Below are 15,319 nucleotides of genomic sequence, written 5' to 3' on the forward strand. Positions count from 1 at the left end.
TGTGATTTCAGAGTATATTTCCCCATCACTTGACTTAACTGCTCACCTGCATGTGAGAGAACTGTTCACTTATAAATTTATAATATAAATGGTATAAAATGGTAAAAGGGCAATGGTTCGATGTAAAAGTAATCTTACATGATCAGAAAGCAAATGACCTTATGTCTGTAAAGGCACATAGGTAAAACTTCATTGATGTGAACATATTATCTAATTTGCTTTTTGGATTTAAATGAACAATCTTCTCGAGATTGGTTTTATGAAAGTTGTGCCTTGAAACGTGGATCACACATTAATTGAAAACGTACCTGTTCCTGTAACAACTATGTGCGTACACCTTATTTTACAAGCAAGTGTTGGGGATTTATGTTGAGCTTAAAATCCTGTTTTAAAGATGCAAAATCTTTGACCTTGTGACCTTTCCACATGTTTCACATGATCTTGGATCTATATGTGCGGCTAAAGGCTGAACTGTTACATTATAAAATAGTGGTTTTATTGCAGTGTGTAATAATGATCGATGTCCCTTCTATTCGTGTACAGGTGCACATCGGAGCCAAAGGTTATGTACGAGACTCGGTTACTGATAAAGGTATTGAGAATGCCACTATCTCGGTGTCAGGGATTGATCATAACATTACAACTGAGAAGCTGGGAAACTTCCAGAGATTGCTAGCTCCTGGGACATATAACATCACTGCATCAGTTACTGGGTGAGTAGTTATATTCTGTATATAAATTTTATTAGGGGTCACAGGTTTTGCTTAACTTTTCTAATAAACCGGTTTGAAATATTGTTTGCTCAATATAACATTTGGTGAAGTCATCTGTGTTTACAGTTTCTCTTTCCTGCCATTGGGGGATACTGCGAGACCTTGGGATATAGTAAAGGGTCCAGGAGTCTTGTCACTTTAACAACTTGTTGATTTGCAGTCTCCTCCCCTACTATGCCCCTCCTCCACTACAGCCTCTTCAGTTTTTGGGGGAGGTGGTAGACGGATAGTTCCTTTTCTCCACCCATTTATTATATCTATTTATATTATAGATATATATATATATATATATATATATATATAATCTGAGAAGGGGACATCTAAATCTAAGGGGCACTCTGGCTCTACTGTGCTATATTTTACCTGTACCAAGTGTAATTATAAATTACCTGTTGGACAGACAGACCGTGAAGCCCTCTGTGCAACCTGTGCCGCTTTGAAGATACTGGGTTTATCTGGCCCAATGCTACCCACTTCACGCTGGCTGGCCACCCAGGGGTGCCTTTCTATGCCAGGGAAGTCTACCCAGTACCTTCTAGGATTCGTATAGTCACTCAGGCAAATGCAGTTAGAAAAATACAACAGTATATTTGTCATATAAACAACACTAGAATATTATGTACACACAGTAAATAAATGCCAGGCAGGTTTACCACATCATCTGTCCCTTACCCCACTAGCTTAAGGAGTTACAGTCACCTGGCTGTCCAGACTTGGCGACCCATGGATCTCTCTCAGCTGCATATATAGACTCTAGTAGAGAACGACAACTGAAAACCAGATCTTGCACCTTTCATGAATAAAATCCCAGAAATTAACACCCCCTCGCCCCTGGAGTGGCTCCTTATATCTCGGGTCTAATTTTCACAGTGTTTTCCCTTCCCTGGGCAAAGTGGGGGTTGATGAGGGCACTGAAGATGAGCTGTCCTTCCACAGAACCTCCCCTGTTAGATGGCCTGTCTGGACTAGCCTGGTGAGAACAATGGACACTAATTCGTTTTCCCACTCCAACATCTTGCAACCTGATCCCTACCCATAATCCCCCTGGCTACACTTTAAAGACAATGAATAACAACAACCTTACTGCAAGTCATCAATATACAATACACATTATACATATTTACACTGAGCTACAATGTCCCCTTAGCCACATGTAATTAGACAATGCAGTTGTAGTCTGGTGAGCTGGGGAACAAAAGCAAGGGCTAAAAAAAGTACTTGCTATGATCCACATTATGTTAGAAACGAGAAACAGAATGGTTAGTGTTATCACACTCGTTTTGTCACATAACCTCCCCCACTTTTTTAGCCTTTGTTCCCCAGTGGCTCCCTTGCTCCAAGTAAACCTTTCTCCCCCAAGTCCAAAGTCTCTGGCCTGCTGTGGTTTCTCCTGGGTCTGATGGTAAGGTAGACAGCAGTACACAGTTCCTCAATCTCCCACCAGGATCCCATGGTTGCAGGCATATCATCCCACCCAGCTGGAGTGGGGGTTTATGCTGCCCTGTGTCATAAGATGAGTCAACAATAAAACTGGGCCACTCCGGTGCACACATTTGTGGTAGGAGAGTTGTAGTCCAACATCCCTTGGGTGCCTTGTCCACCCTTAATTGCCCAACTGCAAATAGTCCCTTGGCCTGTCCTCTGTTTCTGGAGACCATGCTCCCCTCCCCCACGTATTCGAGTGAAAACTGCCAAGTGGCAGGCAAACTTTCTCCTTCATCCACTCTGGGGTACACTGCTACCATGGGGTTGTATGAGGGCGCATAGAGTTGGCACTTAAATAGTTAACAACTAAGTTTGCTGCTGACTTCTCCCCTCTGCAATCCCACAGACCTCAGTTTTGTTTAAGTGCCCAAGGAGTTGAGCTGCGTTTAGTACTGCTTAGCAGTACTTGCTGCTTAGGTTTAGATTTTATTATTTTTATTAGAATATTGGTATGCGTATAGGTGAGGATGGATGCATTTAAAAAAATAAATCCTCACAGGTTTCAAAATGGAGCAATGCTTCATTTTCCTTTAAAAAAGAAAAAAAGAAGAATATTTATAAAAGAAAGACCGCACAGCTCAGTGTGGTGTTTTTTGATCAAGAGCAGTGACAGCGCTAAGTGACTGTCACTGCACTGTCCTGACAGGTCTGGCGCTGCCACAGGCAGAGTGTGCCGCACTTCGTCGGAGGACCGGACATACTGGGAAATACCATGTCCCCCGCTGAGGCGGAGGGGGGACTTGGATCTCATAGAGCCCTAGGGAGGATTCCTAGTGGGCATTGATACAGGAGCACAACACAGTGTGGCAGCCTGGGCTGATATAGGCTTCCTATGGGCATTTTGAACCATCAGACAGCAGGGAGTGAGTGAGAGACTCTCCAGCTGTAAGTGGTATGCTCCGAGGCGGAAGAGATTCGCACCTTTTCCTGTCATCGCAGTCGGACTTCAGAGGCACCTCAGAGAGTTCTACTGCTGCTGGCTTCTCACAGCTCCTCCCCCCATAGGGGATATATAAAAAAAAAAGATAAGAAACGAAAACACCCTGCTGATTGGTACACTCCAAAGGCGGGAAAATTCAGCTAGAGTTTACCTCAGAGAACTCCTGTCTGAAATAATGGAGTCAGCAGAGTGTTATATATATATATATATAGACTGTTTTCTCTCTATTACCACAAGGAGCCTCATTAACTAGTTATTTCCCAGTGGGATACTTAGCTGCTGATGACGGTGTCACACTATGCACAAATGGCCCCACAGATAATTTGACATTTGAATTTATTTTTTTAAAGAAATACAGATTAGACAACTTTCCCAGAGAAAAATACAGTAAAATAATTACTAGTTCTGACTCTGGCTAATAGCCTCAAAACAGTAATATAAACATCTGTGGTAATAATAATGTGAAAGTGGAAGATATTGTATGAAATCACCTAAGTGCATATAGTCTAGTTATAACACTATATGCCTTTTGTAAGCATGTACATATACATATAAACAAACATAATATTATAATATATATATATATATATATATATATATATATATATATATATATATATATATATATATATATATATATATATATATATAATTAGTTTATAGTTTTATTATAGAAGGATCTAAAGTTAATGCAGACAGTATTTTACATGAGTGTTCAGTCAGTGATTATGAGACATAATTTTATTATTCGGAGGGTAATTTCCATACTGTTTTGAGGCATTAGCCAGGGTCAAAAGAAACGTGGTTATACTATTATCTCTGTGCTGTGATTGTTTATGGCCTGTCTGTTTCTTTTTAAATAATAACATATAAAAACTGAGGAGAAGCATGTAATTTTCCTATAGGACTTATCCCCCTTCACAAATTGGACTGTTCCTTTAAGCCAAGTAATGGAGCTGGACAGTAGACAGTTGAAGAAACTCCTGAGCAGTTTTACTTCACAAGCACTGATCAGCAGTATATACTGTGTGTGACTGACGGGCTGCTCTGTGCTCTTATGTGCAAGGATTTTTGATTGCACCAGAGATCTCTGCTCCTGATGAAGTCCTGGTGTCACAGGACGAAACGCGTTGAGCTGTATTTTCTGGCGTCCTGCGCTAATTCCATTACCTCATGTGAGTGTGTTTATTACATCTTTTATTAAATTTTGTATATATACCAATATACCTTCTTTTCTCAATCTGATTCATTTCCGCCAATTGAGTGAGGTTGGGATTGAGAAGCCAATAATTGGGCACATATGAAAACCTGCAATCAAAAATCCTTTGAGATGTGAGACTCCTCATAAAATCTGGTACGCAGATTCTATTATTTGCACGTACATGGGTGTTCCATTTTTTTATCTGGGATCTTGGTCCCATACACCTTATAGAGCCCTGGTGGTTTATGGTGTATTATCCCCATTATATGCAATTTTTTAGTACGGTGTTACACTATGTTTGCTCCCTCCATATTGATTTGCTGATTGATGGAGACTTGGAGGATTATGAACATAGCAGAAGCTACTCCATTTTCTCTGTGAAACCTACGGCTGTTTACCTCACGGTACGCATGTTTTTTGTTTCAATATATATATATATATATATATATATATATATATATATATATATATATATATATATATATATATATATATATTACACATGCTCCATAGACAAAAAACCTTATGGTTTAACATGTCCAATTAAGGTTCCTTATACACAATCTACAATGTAAGAAAACGATTGAAACTCTTCAACTCACACTGCAAAAACAATGAAATTACGACGATTAAGGTAGAAACCTTAATGGACGTGTTCCTTGCGCAATACAGACATGGTATGTCATCACATCCTGTGGTTAACTGCAGATTCAGCACTATCATGGAGCGAGATTGCTGTCACTCACAAAATGGTGGAGCTGCTAATTCACAGATTTGTGTGTTCACTGGAATACACAGATGATAGTCCCCAGAGCAATCCCTCTTTGTCCTGATTTATGGATGGTAATTTATATAAGTGTGTATTCAAGTTTGGAGCTACATACTAGAGCCTGATTTATGAATGTACTGAGATTTGGCTGAACAAAACCTCAATTGAGGATTTAGTATTTACTAGTGCATAACTGAAGTTTGAGCATCAGTACTCTTAATAACTGAGGATTTGGTAAACCAGTTGGTTACTTCTGCAATAAGACCTTATCCAATTGAGGACCTTTCATTTTTACCACAGCTGGACTAATTTTGGTTCCTTGATTTTCTCTGAGCAATTATAACATGTGTCTATCTGTATATGCTGATTTGAGCACTCGCTGCACGTTTAAAATACTTTGTATTGTTGGCAATTCATTTGCATGAAGTTTTTACTTTATTAATAAATACATTCAATATCCTTTATTATTATATTAAAATAAACTAGTTTTTGTTTTTCTTTTGCTGTGGGAACATATTCTTATTTTATGTATATACCCCTTTCAGCTTTGTTCTGGTGCTCTCTGTGCGTTCAGTTTACACTACTGAGCAGTTTACCGGGAAATATTTTATTAGTTAAGTCTTGTTGGCTTAATGTTATCCTTGAATTGTTGTTAAAAGTCAGCTTAGGTCTTGTAAGGGAAAGTAATGCCAAACTTTGCTCACTGATAACCAAACTAAGCAGAGGCTTCTCTACCATTTAAATGTATTTCAAATACAGTATATTATTTTGTACTTTTTTATGAAGGACAAGTCTCTACTCCACGCCAGCGGTAATACCCGTCAGCCGCAGACCGCTCCATGCTACCTCGTATCTTACCTGCACCTGGACAAGTCTCTATTCAACATCACTGGTAATACCTGTCAGCCGCAGACCGCTCCATGCTACCTTGTATTCTATCTGCTCCTGGACAAGTCTCTACTCCACGCCAGCGGTAATACCCGTCAGCCGCAGACCGTTCCATGCTACCTCGTATCTTACCTGCACCTGGACAAGTCTCTACTCCACGCCAGTGGTAATACCCGTCAGCCGCAGACCGCTCCATGCTACCTCGTATCTTACCCTGCACCTGGACAAGTCTCTACTCAACATCAGTGGTAATACCTGTCAGCCGCAGACCGCTCCATGCTACCTGCATTCTCTAACTCCCACTACAGTTATCAGAAAACCTTATGAAAACCTCTCTTCTAGCCTTGTTAGAATATTGGTCAAGCCATAGCGCCATCTTTTTCACCCTCACTGGCTTCACATGTGTTAGAAGTGACACAAGAGGCCCATCTTTCACTGGCCCAGTAGACAGCCCAACCCTGGGTCAGCCACCCAGTGTTTTGAGTGCCAGCCAAGAGGGTGGCAAATATTTACCCAACATAGATGATAATTTGGTATGAACGTAATTAAAAAGTGGGGGAGCATTTCTGGGGGGCCTTTTCCCCAATAATACTAGCCAGTGTGGCAAAGACTTGCAACCAATGAACAAATGTCCAGCCCTGTCAGTGAAAACTGGGTGCCCCACACCTTGTTCCCATTAACTGAGCACAACCATGACATAGCAGAATTTATATTACTGACAGGACTCCTAAGAACTATATGTGTAATGCTGGTCATCATCATCATTTATTTATTTATATAGCGCCAACATATTCCGTAGCGTTTTACAATTGGGGCCAAACACAGTAAACTAATAAACAAACTGGGTAAAACAGAGGTGAGAAGGCCCTGCTCGCAAGCTTACAATCTATGGGACAATGGGAGTTTGATACATGAGGTTAAGTCTACATTTTCCATTTCGGTCCAGCCAGAGTGCAAAGGTAAAAGTGACTCATAAGCTAAATGATCCCGTCACACAACAATGTTGGTCAGGGGGTAGTTGTCTTGTGTGAAATTGTGTAACAGATGGTAATAGGGTAATGTAGTGAGGTTAAGAGGGTGGTTGAGGAATATTATAAGCTGATTAAATGCAATATTTCCCATTTTAAGATAATCAGAAAATCAGTCATTGTGTACGAAAAATAATATCTTTATATGTTGACAAATAAAACAAAAAGGTATGATACCCTTGCAGCGCTACATATACCACTACTGCAAATCAGTGAATTATAACTTGACACCCAAGTTTAAATGACAAATAGAAAAAATAGGTAAATCACTTTTCTGCGCTGTGGTTTCCCCAAACACAACTGTAGAATAAAACTTAAATTAAAAATACTTATGGGTTGATGATATGATGTTCAATGTCTTCCAATCAATCATAGAAGTTTTCCTGATGGCAATCCAACCATGTAAAGGAAAAGATTATAATAGTGTGATACTGTATAGTACAATAATATATATGCCCAAGTTGTCAATATATAGCTTATTCTATTCTATAAGATCACTGGAATCAATAAATAGGTGGTAGATATATGGTGTGGGATTCCCCACAATTCAATCTACTTACACCGTAGATTCTTTAAAATTGGCACTTCAAAATAGACAAAGGCTTCCGCTCCTCCCCTCTTCTTCTAAACCTCACGGAAAATGCAAGAAACAGAGAAATATCTCTTAGGTAGAGGCTAAAAACATTTATTGTATAAAAACATAGATGTTCCTACCGCAGAGTAAATAGCGATCAGTATGTCATATGTGAGCCATTCCAGCGGGTACACAGATATTTGTTAGTAAGGAGTAAGTAACGTCCAGATGTTGGCTGCAGAATTTCAAAACAGCAAGCTTGTGAGCTGAACAGTCACTGAACGCTCCATCTAGGCAAGTCCCGTCTCGGCCGGCAAGCACAGAGAAACACAGTATGGAATCACTGTCTAGTTTCGATCCTGTTCACTGGATCTTTTTCAAGGTAATGAATAAGGAGCACTGTGTTTCCTTTTTATAATTAACTCCGATCACATGATCGGATCCAAAGCTGTAGAGAAGTGCCAATTAAAAATGCAAAACATCATTCAAATATAAAAACATCATTCAAATATAAAAAAAGCTTCATTTCAATACAAAAACATTTTTGGGGTTTAACACAGGAAAAAAGAATACATATTTGACAAGAACTTTATGCAATTTATCAACTTTCTAAATATGTTGTCAGGAGTATGTCTCCCGTAACATATTCAAATAACAGGATAATTAATGAATAAATGTTAAATAGGTGTATTCACAAGAGAAAAAAATATATACATACTTGACAAGCAGCTGAATACTATATCCAGTTATAAGTTTTCACAATATATTAACATGAGTATATCTCCAATCACATGTTCAACTCTCGGAATAATCCGTGAGTTCATATTCGTACATGATTTTAAAGTATTCATACTTGGTAAGAAAAATATATAAATATAAGTGCAAAACTATTCAAAAATAGGAAGGAAGGCACACTGTATCACAGATATATCCCTATATAATGAGACCAATTATCTCTAATTATATAATTGTTTCCCTTCTAGTGCAAAGAGAGATATAGCTTATATCGGCTATGTCAGGAGGGATATTTTATAATTAATCCGATATTGTGGGACTATAGATGTAGGGCAGTGTTACTTTCTTCTCCTATAAAATAATTCAAAATTCCAAATCAAACAATATTTAAAATGATTCAATGTTATAGATGAGTGGAGAAGATGTACATAGTTGTTTCCTTCTGGAATGAGATAAGAGAAAACAAAGAAGAGAGAAAGGAATTTGAGAAAGGATTAATTATTCTAAAAAACATTTCAACTCAAAATCTTTATTTAAACCTGTTGGTATCAAGGTGTTGAGCTTAAAAATCCACATAATTTCTCATAATCCGCATTTGCATTCTATTATATATATAACATTACATGAGTGACATGTAATGAAGGAATCTATTTTATAAAGATTGCCATGAACAGTATTATATTATATTATGTTGGAAAAACATCACGTCCTCTAAAAAGACGTATATATGAACACATCCGGAACATCAAATTAGGATATGAGCAACATTCTCTATCCATGCATTTTAAAGATCATCATGAGTGTAACACTAGGGACATTAGGAATTTTATTGGTATAGACTTAGTACAAGGAGACTGGAAATGTAGAGATGTTAATAACAAATTATCTCAGAGAGAAATGATGTGGATTTTTAAGCTCAACACCTTGATACCAACAGGTTTAAATAAAGATTTTGAGTTGAAATGTTTTTTAGAATAATTAATCCCATCTCAAATTCCTTTCTCTCTTCTTTGTTTTCTCTTATCTCATTCCAGAAGGAAACAACTATGTACATCTTCTCCACTCATCTATAACATTGAATCATTTTAAATATTGTTTGATTTGGAATTTTGAATTATTTTATAGGAGAAGAAAGTAACACTGCCCTACATCTATAATCCCACAATATCGGATTAATTATAAAATATCCCTCCTGACATAGCCGATATAAGCTATATCTCTCTTTGCACTAGAAGGGAAACAATTATATAATTAGAGATAATTGGTCTCATTATATAGGGATATATCTGTGATACAGTGTGCCTTCCTTCCTATTTTTGAATAGTTTTGCACTTATATTTATATATTTTTCTTACCAAGTATGAATACTTTAAAATCATGTACGAATATGAACTCACGGATTATTCCGAGAGTTGAACATGTGATTGGAGATATACTCATGTTAATATATTGTGAAAACTTATAACTGGATATAGTATTCAGCTGCTTGTCAAGTATGTATATATTTTTTTCTCTTGTGAATACACCTATTTAACATTTATTCATTAATTATCCTGTTATTTGAATATGTTACTGGAGACATACTCGTGGCAACATATTTAGAAAGTTGATAAATTGCATAAAGTTCTTGTCAAATATGTATTCTTTTTTCCTGTGTTAAACCCAAAAAATGTTTTTGTATTGAAATGAAGCTTTTTTATATTTGAATGATGTTTTTATATTTGAATGATGTTTTGCATTTTTAATTGGCACTTCTCTACAGCTTTGGATCCGATCATGTGATCGGAGTTAATTATAAAAAGGAAACACAGTGCTCCTTATTCATTACCTTGAAAAAGATCCAGTGAACAGGATCGAAACTAGTCGGTGATTCCATACTGTGTTTCTCTGTGCTTGCCGGCCGAGACGGGATTTGCTTAGATGGAGAGTTCAGTGACTGTTCAGCTCACAAGCTTGCTGTTTTGAAATTCTGCAGCCAACATCCGGACGTTACTTACTCCTTACTAACAAATATCTGTGTACCCGCTGGAATGGCTCACATATGACATACTGATCGCTATTTACTCTGCGGTAGGAACATCTATGTTTTTATACAATAAATGTTTTTAGCCTCTACCCAAGAGATATTTCTCTGTTTCTTGCATTTTCCGTGAGGTTTAGAAGAAGAGGGGAGGAGTGGAAGCCTTTGTCTATTTTGAAGTGCCAATTTTAAAGAATCTACGGTGTAAGTAGATTGAATTGTGGGGAATCCCACACCATATATCTACCACCTATTTATTGATTTCAGTGATCTTATAGAATAGAATAAGCTATATATTGACAACTTGGGCATATATATTATTGTACTATACAGTATCACACTATTATAATCTTTTCCTTTACATGGTTGGATTGCCATCAGGAAAACTTCTATGATTGATTGGAAGACATTGAACATCATATCATCAACCCATAAGTATTTTTAATTTAAGTTTTATTCTACAGTTGTGTTTGGGAAACCACAGCGCAGAAAAGTGATTTACCTATTTTTTCTATCTTTATATGTTGCTCAACATCACAGTGAATCAGTCCCATCATCCCTCTCCTCTTCATACAGTGTCACTAAACTTCACTGTTGACAAAGGATAGGGGGAGATAAATCTAGAACAAATGCTACAGTGGTTTATATAGTAGATTCTGCTGAATAGGTATGTTCCGTACTTTTCAAATTTCAACAGCAATTTGCAATGACACATTGCAGTTTGGCAGATGAATCTAAACTTATTGTACTGTGAGCACTCCAGATAGACATACTGGAATTCATACATATAAAAATAGGACATAACCACTTGACATGATCATTGTAAATTGTATTGATTGTTTTCTTCCTTTTCAATTTTTTATTGAGGTAAAAAATATGACAAGTATAATTGAATGCATTATAAAATACATATATATGTTTTCATAATTCTCGTACAATCCAATGAGTCGTCAACATCCCATATCCATTTATTCCAAACATCCCCCTTTAAACAGGACTTAACTATCAGTAGGTATAGACAGGTTGATTGGAGGATCTGCAGAGACCATTCTTAACTCAAACCATTCAGTACTATGGAAACAGTTTCAAAGTTGTGTCCGTATAATGTGAGGTAAAAGAGCTATAAACTTCTCCCATGTGTCAAAGAATTGTTTTACTCTAATCTCCTTTTGTAAAGACGTCCCTATCCAATTGTACTGTTTTTTAAATAGTTTTACTTTAATGCATTTTAACTTAAAAGAATATGAATAAAATCAGATACCATACCAAAACAAGGAAATAATATTGGGCAATGGTTTGGAATTTTCATGTATAACATTTACCATGAACAATTCTTTAAAGGTGTTTTTTAACTAAGGGACAACACTATCTTCTTTATACCTGAACCCATGTAGCATTTTGGTGCTGATCTTTCCCATGCTACTTTGCCTTCCATGCTGTTCCCTAGTCTCCACAAATATCTGCTTCCTTTAGAACTTTGGCCAATACTTCTCCCTCCACCGTGTATCCTCATGATAGCCATGGTTCCTTGTATGTCTTTAGTGACATCTGGAAGCAGTGTTGTAGAAGGTAATGTTGCAGAGCAATGATAAGTCACCACTCAGTGGATAGCCGTGTCCAAAAGCTGTTAAATTAAAGGTCTTGAGACTGTCACTGAATATCTTATTGTATTCGGAGATAAGGACTCAAGGTGACAGATCCAATCTGCAGTTTTACTTCATGTTGTCCTAGGTGGGCAGAACACAAAGAAACTGCAGTACACTTGTGTCTCTAATCTACTGATGACATGTTTTCTCTGATTTCAGTACTGTCAATGGGTGAACAATGCCGCAACTACATTTAAATAAAAGCAAGCAAAAAACAAACCGTGGTGCGCCTACACATAAAATGACCACTGCTGTAAAGAAGCCATTTTTTTTTATTGTTTTGTGCATGAAATCTCTGAAATATAAAAAGGTGGCAAATAAATTAGGCACTATTGAAAATTCTACTATTATTTCGCTGTGTCATGGGAACTGATTTAAATTACTTGATTTGTTTAACACATGAGTCGTGACTTCCACTTTTTTTTTTTTCAACAGACCTGAGGAAGCAGGCCAGGCAACTGGAAAACGAGCTAGACCTCAAATTAGTTTCCTTTAGCAAACTCTGTACAAGTTACACCCACAGCAACTCCAGAGAGGAATTTACTCCTTGCTGAAGACAAAGTGGCCCACAAGACTGCGCCCCCCTCTCTTTTCTGAAGGTGCAGACGGCACCCCCTCCATCTTGGCTGACGGCGCCCCCAACCCTCTTGGCTGAAGGAGCAGTGGCCCAGAAAAGGCCCCCCCCCCTCCCCTGGCTGATGGCGCCGTAGCCCTCAAGACGGCGCTTCCTGTCTGGCTGAAGACGCAGTGGCCCACAAGATGGCGCCTCCCCCCCAGGCTAAAGGCGCCATGGCCCAGAAGACGGCGCCCCCCCTCCTCCCCTGGCTGATGTCGCCGTGGCCCACAAGACGGCGCCTCCCGACTCGCTGAAGGCGCAGTGGCCCACAAGACGGAGCCTCCCCCCCTGGCTGAAGTTGCAGTGGCCCATAAGACGGTGCCTCCCCCCCCCCCCGGCTTAAGACATAGCTGGCGCCCCCCCTCCTGGCTCTCAGCGTAAATAAATCAAAAATGAGCAGAAATTGGACTTCTGTGATCTTTTAAGCATTTAGGGGGTTAATGTACATGTTAAATGCATGTTGAAAAAAAATACAAGACGTCGGCCCCTCGTGGGTGAAGGCGCAGGGGCCCCCTAAGACGTTGGCCCCTCATGGGTGAAGACGCAGGGGCCCCCACAAGATGTTGGCTCCTCGTGGGTGAAGGCGCAGGGGCCCCCCAAGACATTGGCCCCCTGGGGCTGAAGGCGCAGTGGCCCCAGAAGACGTTGGGCCACCGGGGCTGAAAGCGCAGGGGCCCACCAAGAAGTTGGCCCCTTGTGGGTGAAGGCTCAGGGGCCCCCCAAGAAGTTGGCCCCTTGTGGCTGAAGGCGCAGGGGCCCCCCAAGACGTTGGCCACTCATGGCTGAAGGCGCAAGGGCCCCCCAAGACGTTGGCCCCCCCGGGGCTGAAAGCGCAGGTGCCCCCCAAGAAGTTGGCCCCCCGGGGCTGATGGCGCAGATGGCGCTCCCCGTCTGGCTGATGGCGCAGATGGCACCCCCTCCTTGCTGATGGCGCCCCCCTCCTTCCTGAAGTCGCCCCTCTCCTGGCTGAAGGCACAGTGGGCCACAAGATGGCGCCCCACCCCCCCAGTTGATGACGCAGTGGTCCACAAAACAGCACCCCTCCCCCCGGCGGATGCGCAGTGACCCATAAGATAACGCCCCTCCTCCTGTCTGAAGGTGCAGTGGCCCACAAGACGGCGCCCCCCTCTTCCTGGTTGAAGGCGCAGTGGCCCACAAGATGGCGCACCCCCTCCTGGCTCTAAGTTTGCGTGAATAATCTGAAATAAAAAATTAGCAGAATTTGGTCTCCTGTGATCTTTTAAGCATTCAGGGGGTTAATGTACATGTTAAATGCATGTTGAAAAACTGGTGCAAAATAAACACACATTTAAAAGTCAAAAAGTAGCAATTTTATCCCAGCAAGCTATGCCAGAAAGCCACCACACAGAAAGAGAAATATACACAGTGAATTTGACAGGCATGTGGATCTACACAATTTTTTCCATAAACTCCATTTACAAGACTTTTTCCAGGACTGAGAGCGAGTCTGGAAGTGAGAAATAACTAGATGGCGGAGTCAAGTGGGACATTAAGGCAGTGGGCTTGGGAGACTGAGGAAATTGTGTTGTTATTGACAGGGAGATTTGATGACAGGTGGTGACTCTGACTCTAAGCTGTGTTTGGAACATGTTGAGGTTTAGGTAGTGTTGAGACATCCATGTGGATATAGTAGACAGACGGTTATACGACATAGTACAGAAGGACAGAGGTTTCTGTAGAATTGGTGAGATGAGCGCATGATTAAAGGAAGATGGAAATTGGGAGACAGGTTGAAGAGGTGGGCATGCAGTGGAGGAGAGGGAGCAGAGAAGTGAGGGAATAGGGTCTAGGGGACAGGTTGTAGGGTGAGATGATGACATAAGTGCAGAGATTTTGTCTTCAGTTAATGAAGATGTTGGCCCCAAGACATTGCCGCCTGGGGCTGAAGGCGCAGTGGCCCCACAAGATGTTGGCCCCTCGTGGGTGAAGGCGCAGGGGCCCCCCAAGATGTTGGCCCCCGGGGCTGAAGGTGCAGGGGCCCCGCAAGACGTTGGCCCCCCGGGGCTGAAGGTGCAGGGCCCCCAAGACGTTGGCCCACCGGGGCTGAAGGCGCAGGGGCCCCCCCAAGATGTTGGCCCCCCGGGGCTGAAGGTGCAGGGGCCCCCCAAGACGTTGGCCGCCCAAAATATTGGCCCCCCGGGGCTGAAGGCGCAGGGGCCCCGCAAGACGTTGGCCCCCCGGGGCTGAAGGCGCAGGAAACCCCAAGATGTAGGCCCCACGGGCTGAAGGAGCAGGGGCCCCCCAAGACGTTGGCCCCCCGGGGCTGAAGACGCAGATGGCTCCCCCCCTGGCTGAAGCCGCCCCCCTCCTGGCTGATGGCGCAGTTGGCGCCCCTCTCCTAGCTGATGGCGCAGATGGTGCCTCCCTCCTTGCTGATGGCGCCCCCCTCCTTCCTGAAGTCGCCCCTCTCCTGGCTGAAGGCACAGTGGACCACAAGACGGCGCCCCACCCCCCCAGTTGATGACGCAGTGGTCCACAAAACAGCACCCCCTCCCCCCCCGGCGGATGGTGCAGTGGCCCATAAGACGGCCCGCTTCCTGGCTGAAGGAGCAGACGGTGCCCCTCCTCCTGGCTGAAGGCGCAGTGGCCCACAAGACGGCGCCCCCCTCCTCCTGGCTGAAGG

At 41.4% G+C, this 15,319-nt stretch overlaps 1 protein-coding gene across 2 annotated transcripts; it reads left to right on the forward strand.

The window, feature by feature from the left end:
* The first annotated feature begins 135 nt into the window (after window positions 1-135).
* Window positions 136-13,896, forward strand: LOC142139357 (uncharacterized). 2 transcript variants are annotated; one of them, XM_075196891.1, is made up of 3 exons: window positions 136-713; window positions 5,955-6,304; window positions 12,495-13,896. In XM_075196891.1, exons 1-3 carry the CDS (start codon window positions 427-429, stop codon window positions 12,611-12,613), a joined length of 756 nt encoding a protein of 251 aa, XP_075052992.1. In that variant the 5' UTR covers window positions 136-426; the 3' UTR covers window positions 12,614-13,896. The 2 variants fall into 2 exon arrangements, 1 of the variants encoding a protein (XP_075052992.1); XR_012688191.1 differs by lacking the exons at window positions 136-713; window positions 5,955-6,304 and adding an exon at window positions 10,955-11,080.
* The last annotated feature ends 1,423 nt before the right edge of the window (window positions 13,897-15,319 follow it).

This window comes from Mixophyes fleayi, chromosome 2 (genome assembly GCF_038048845.1).
Source record: "Mixophyes fleayi isolate aMixFle1 chromosome 2, aMixFle1.hap1, whole genome shotgun sequence".
In the NCBI taxonomy this organism is placed as follows: domain Eukaryota; kingdom Metazoa; phylum Chordata; class Amphibia; order Anura; family Limnodynastidae; genus Mixophyes; species Mixophyes fleayi.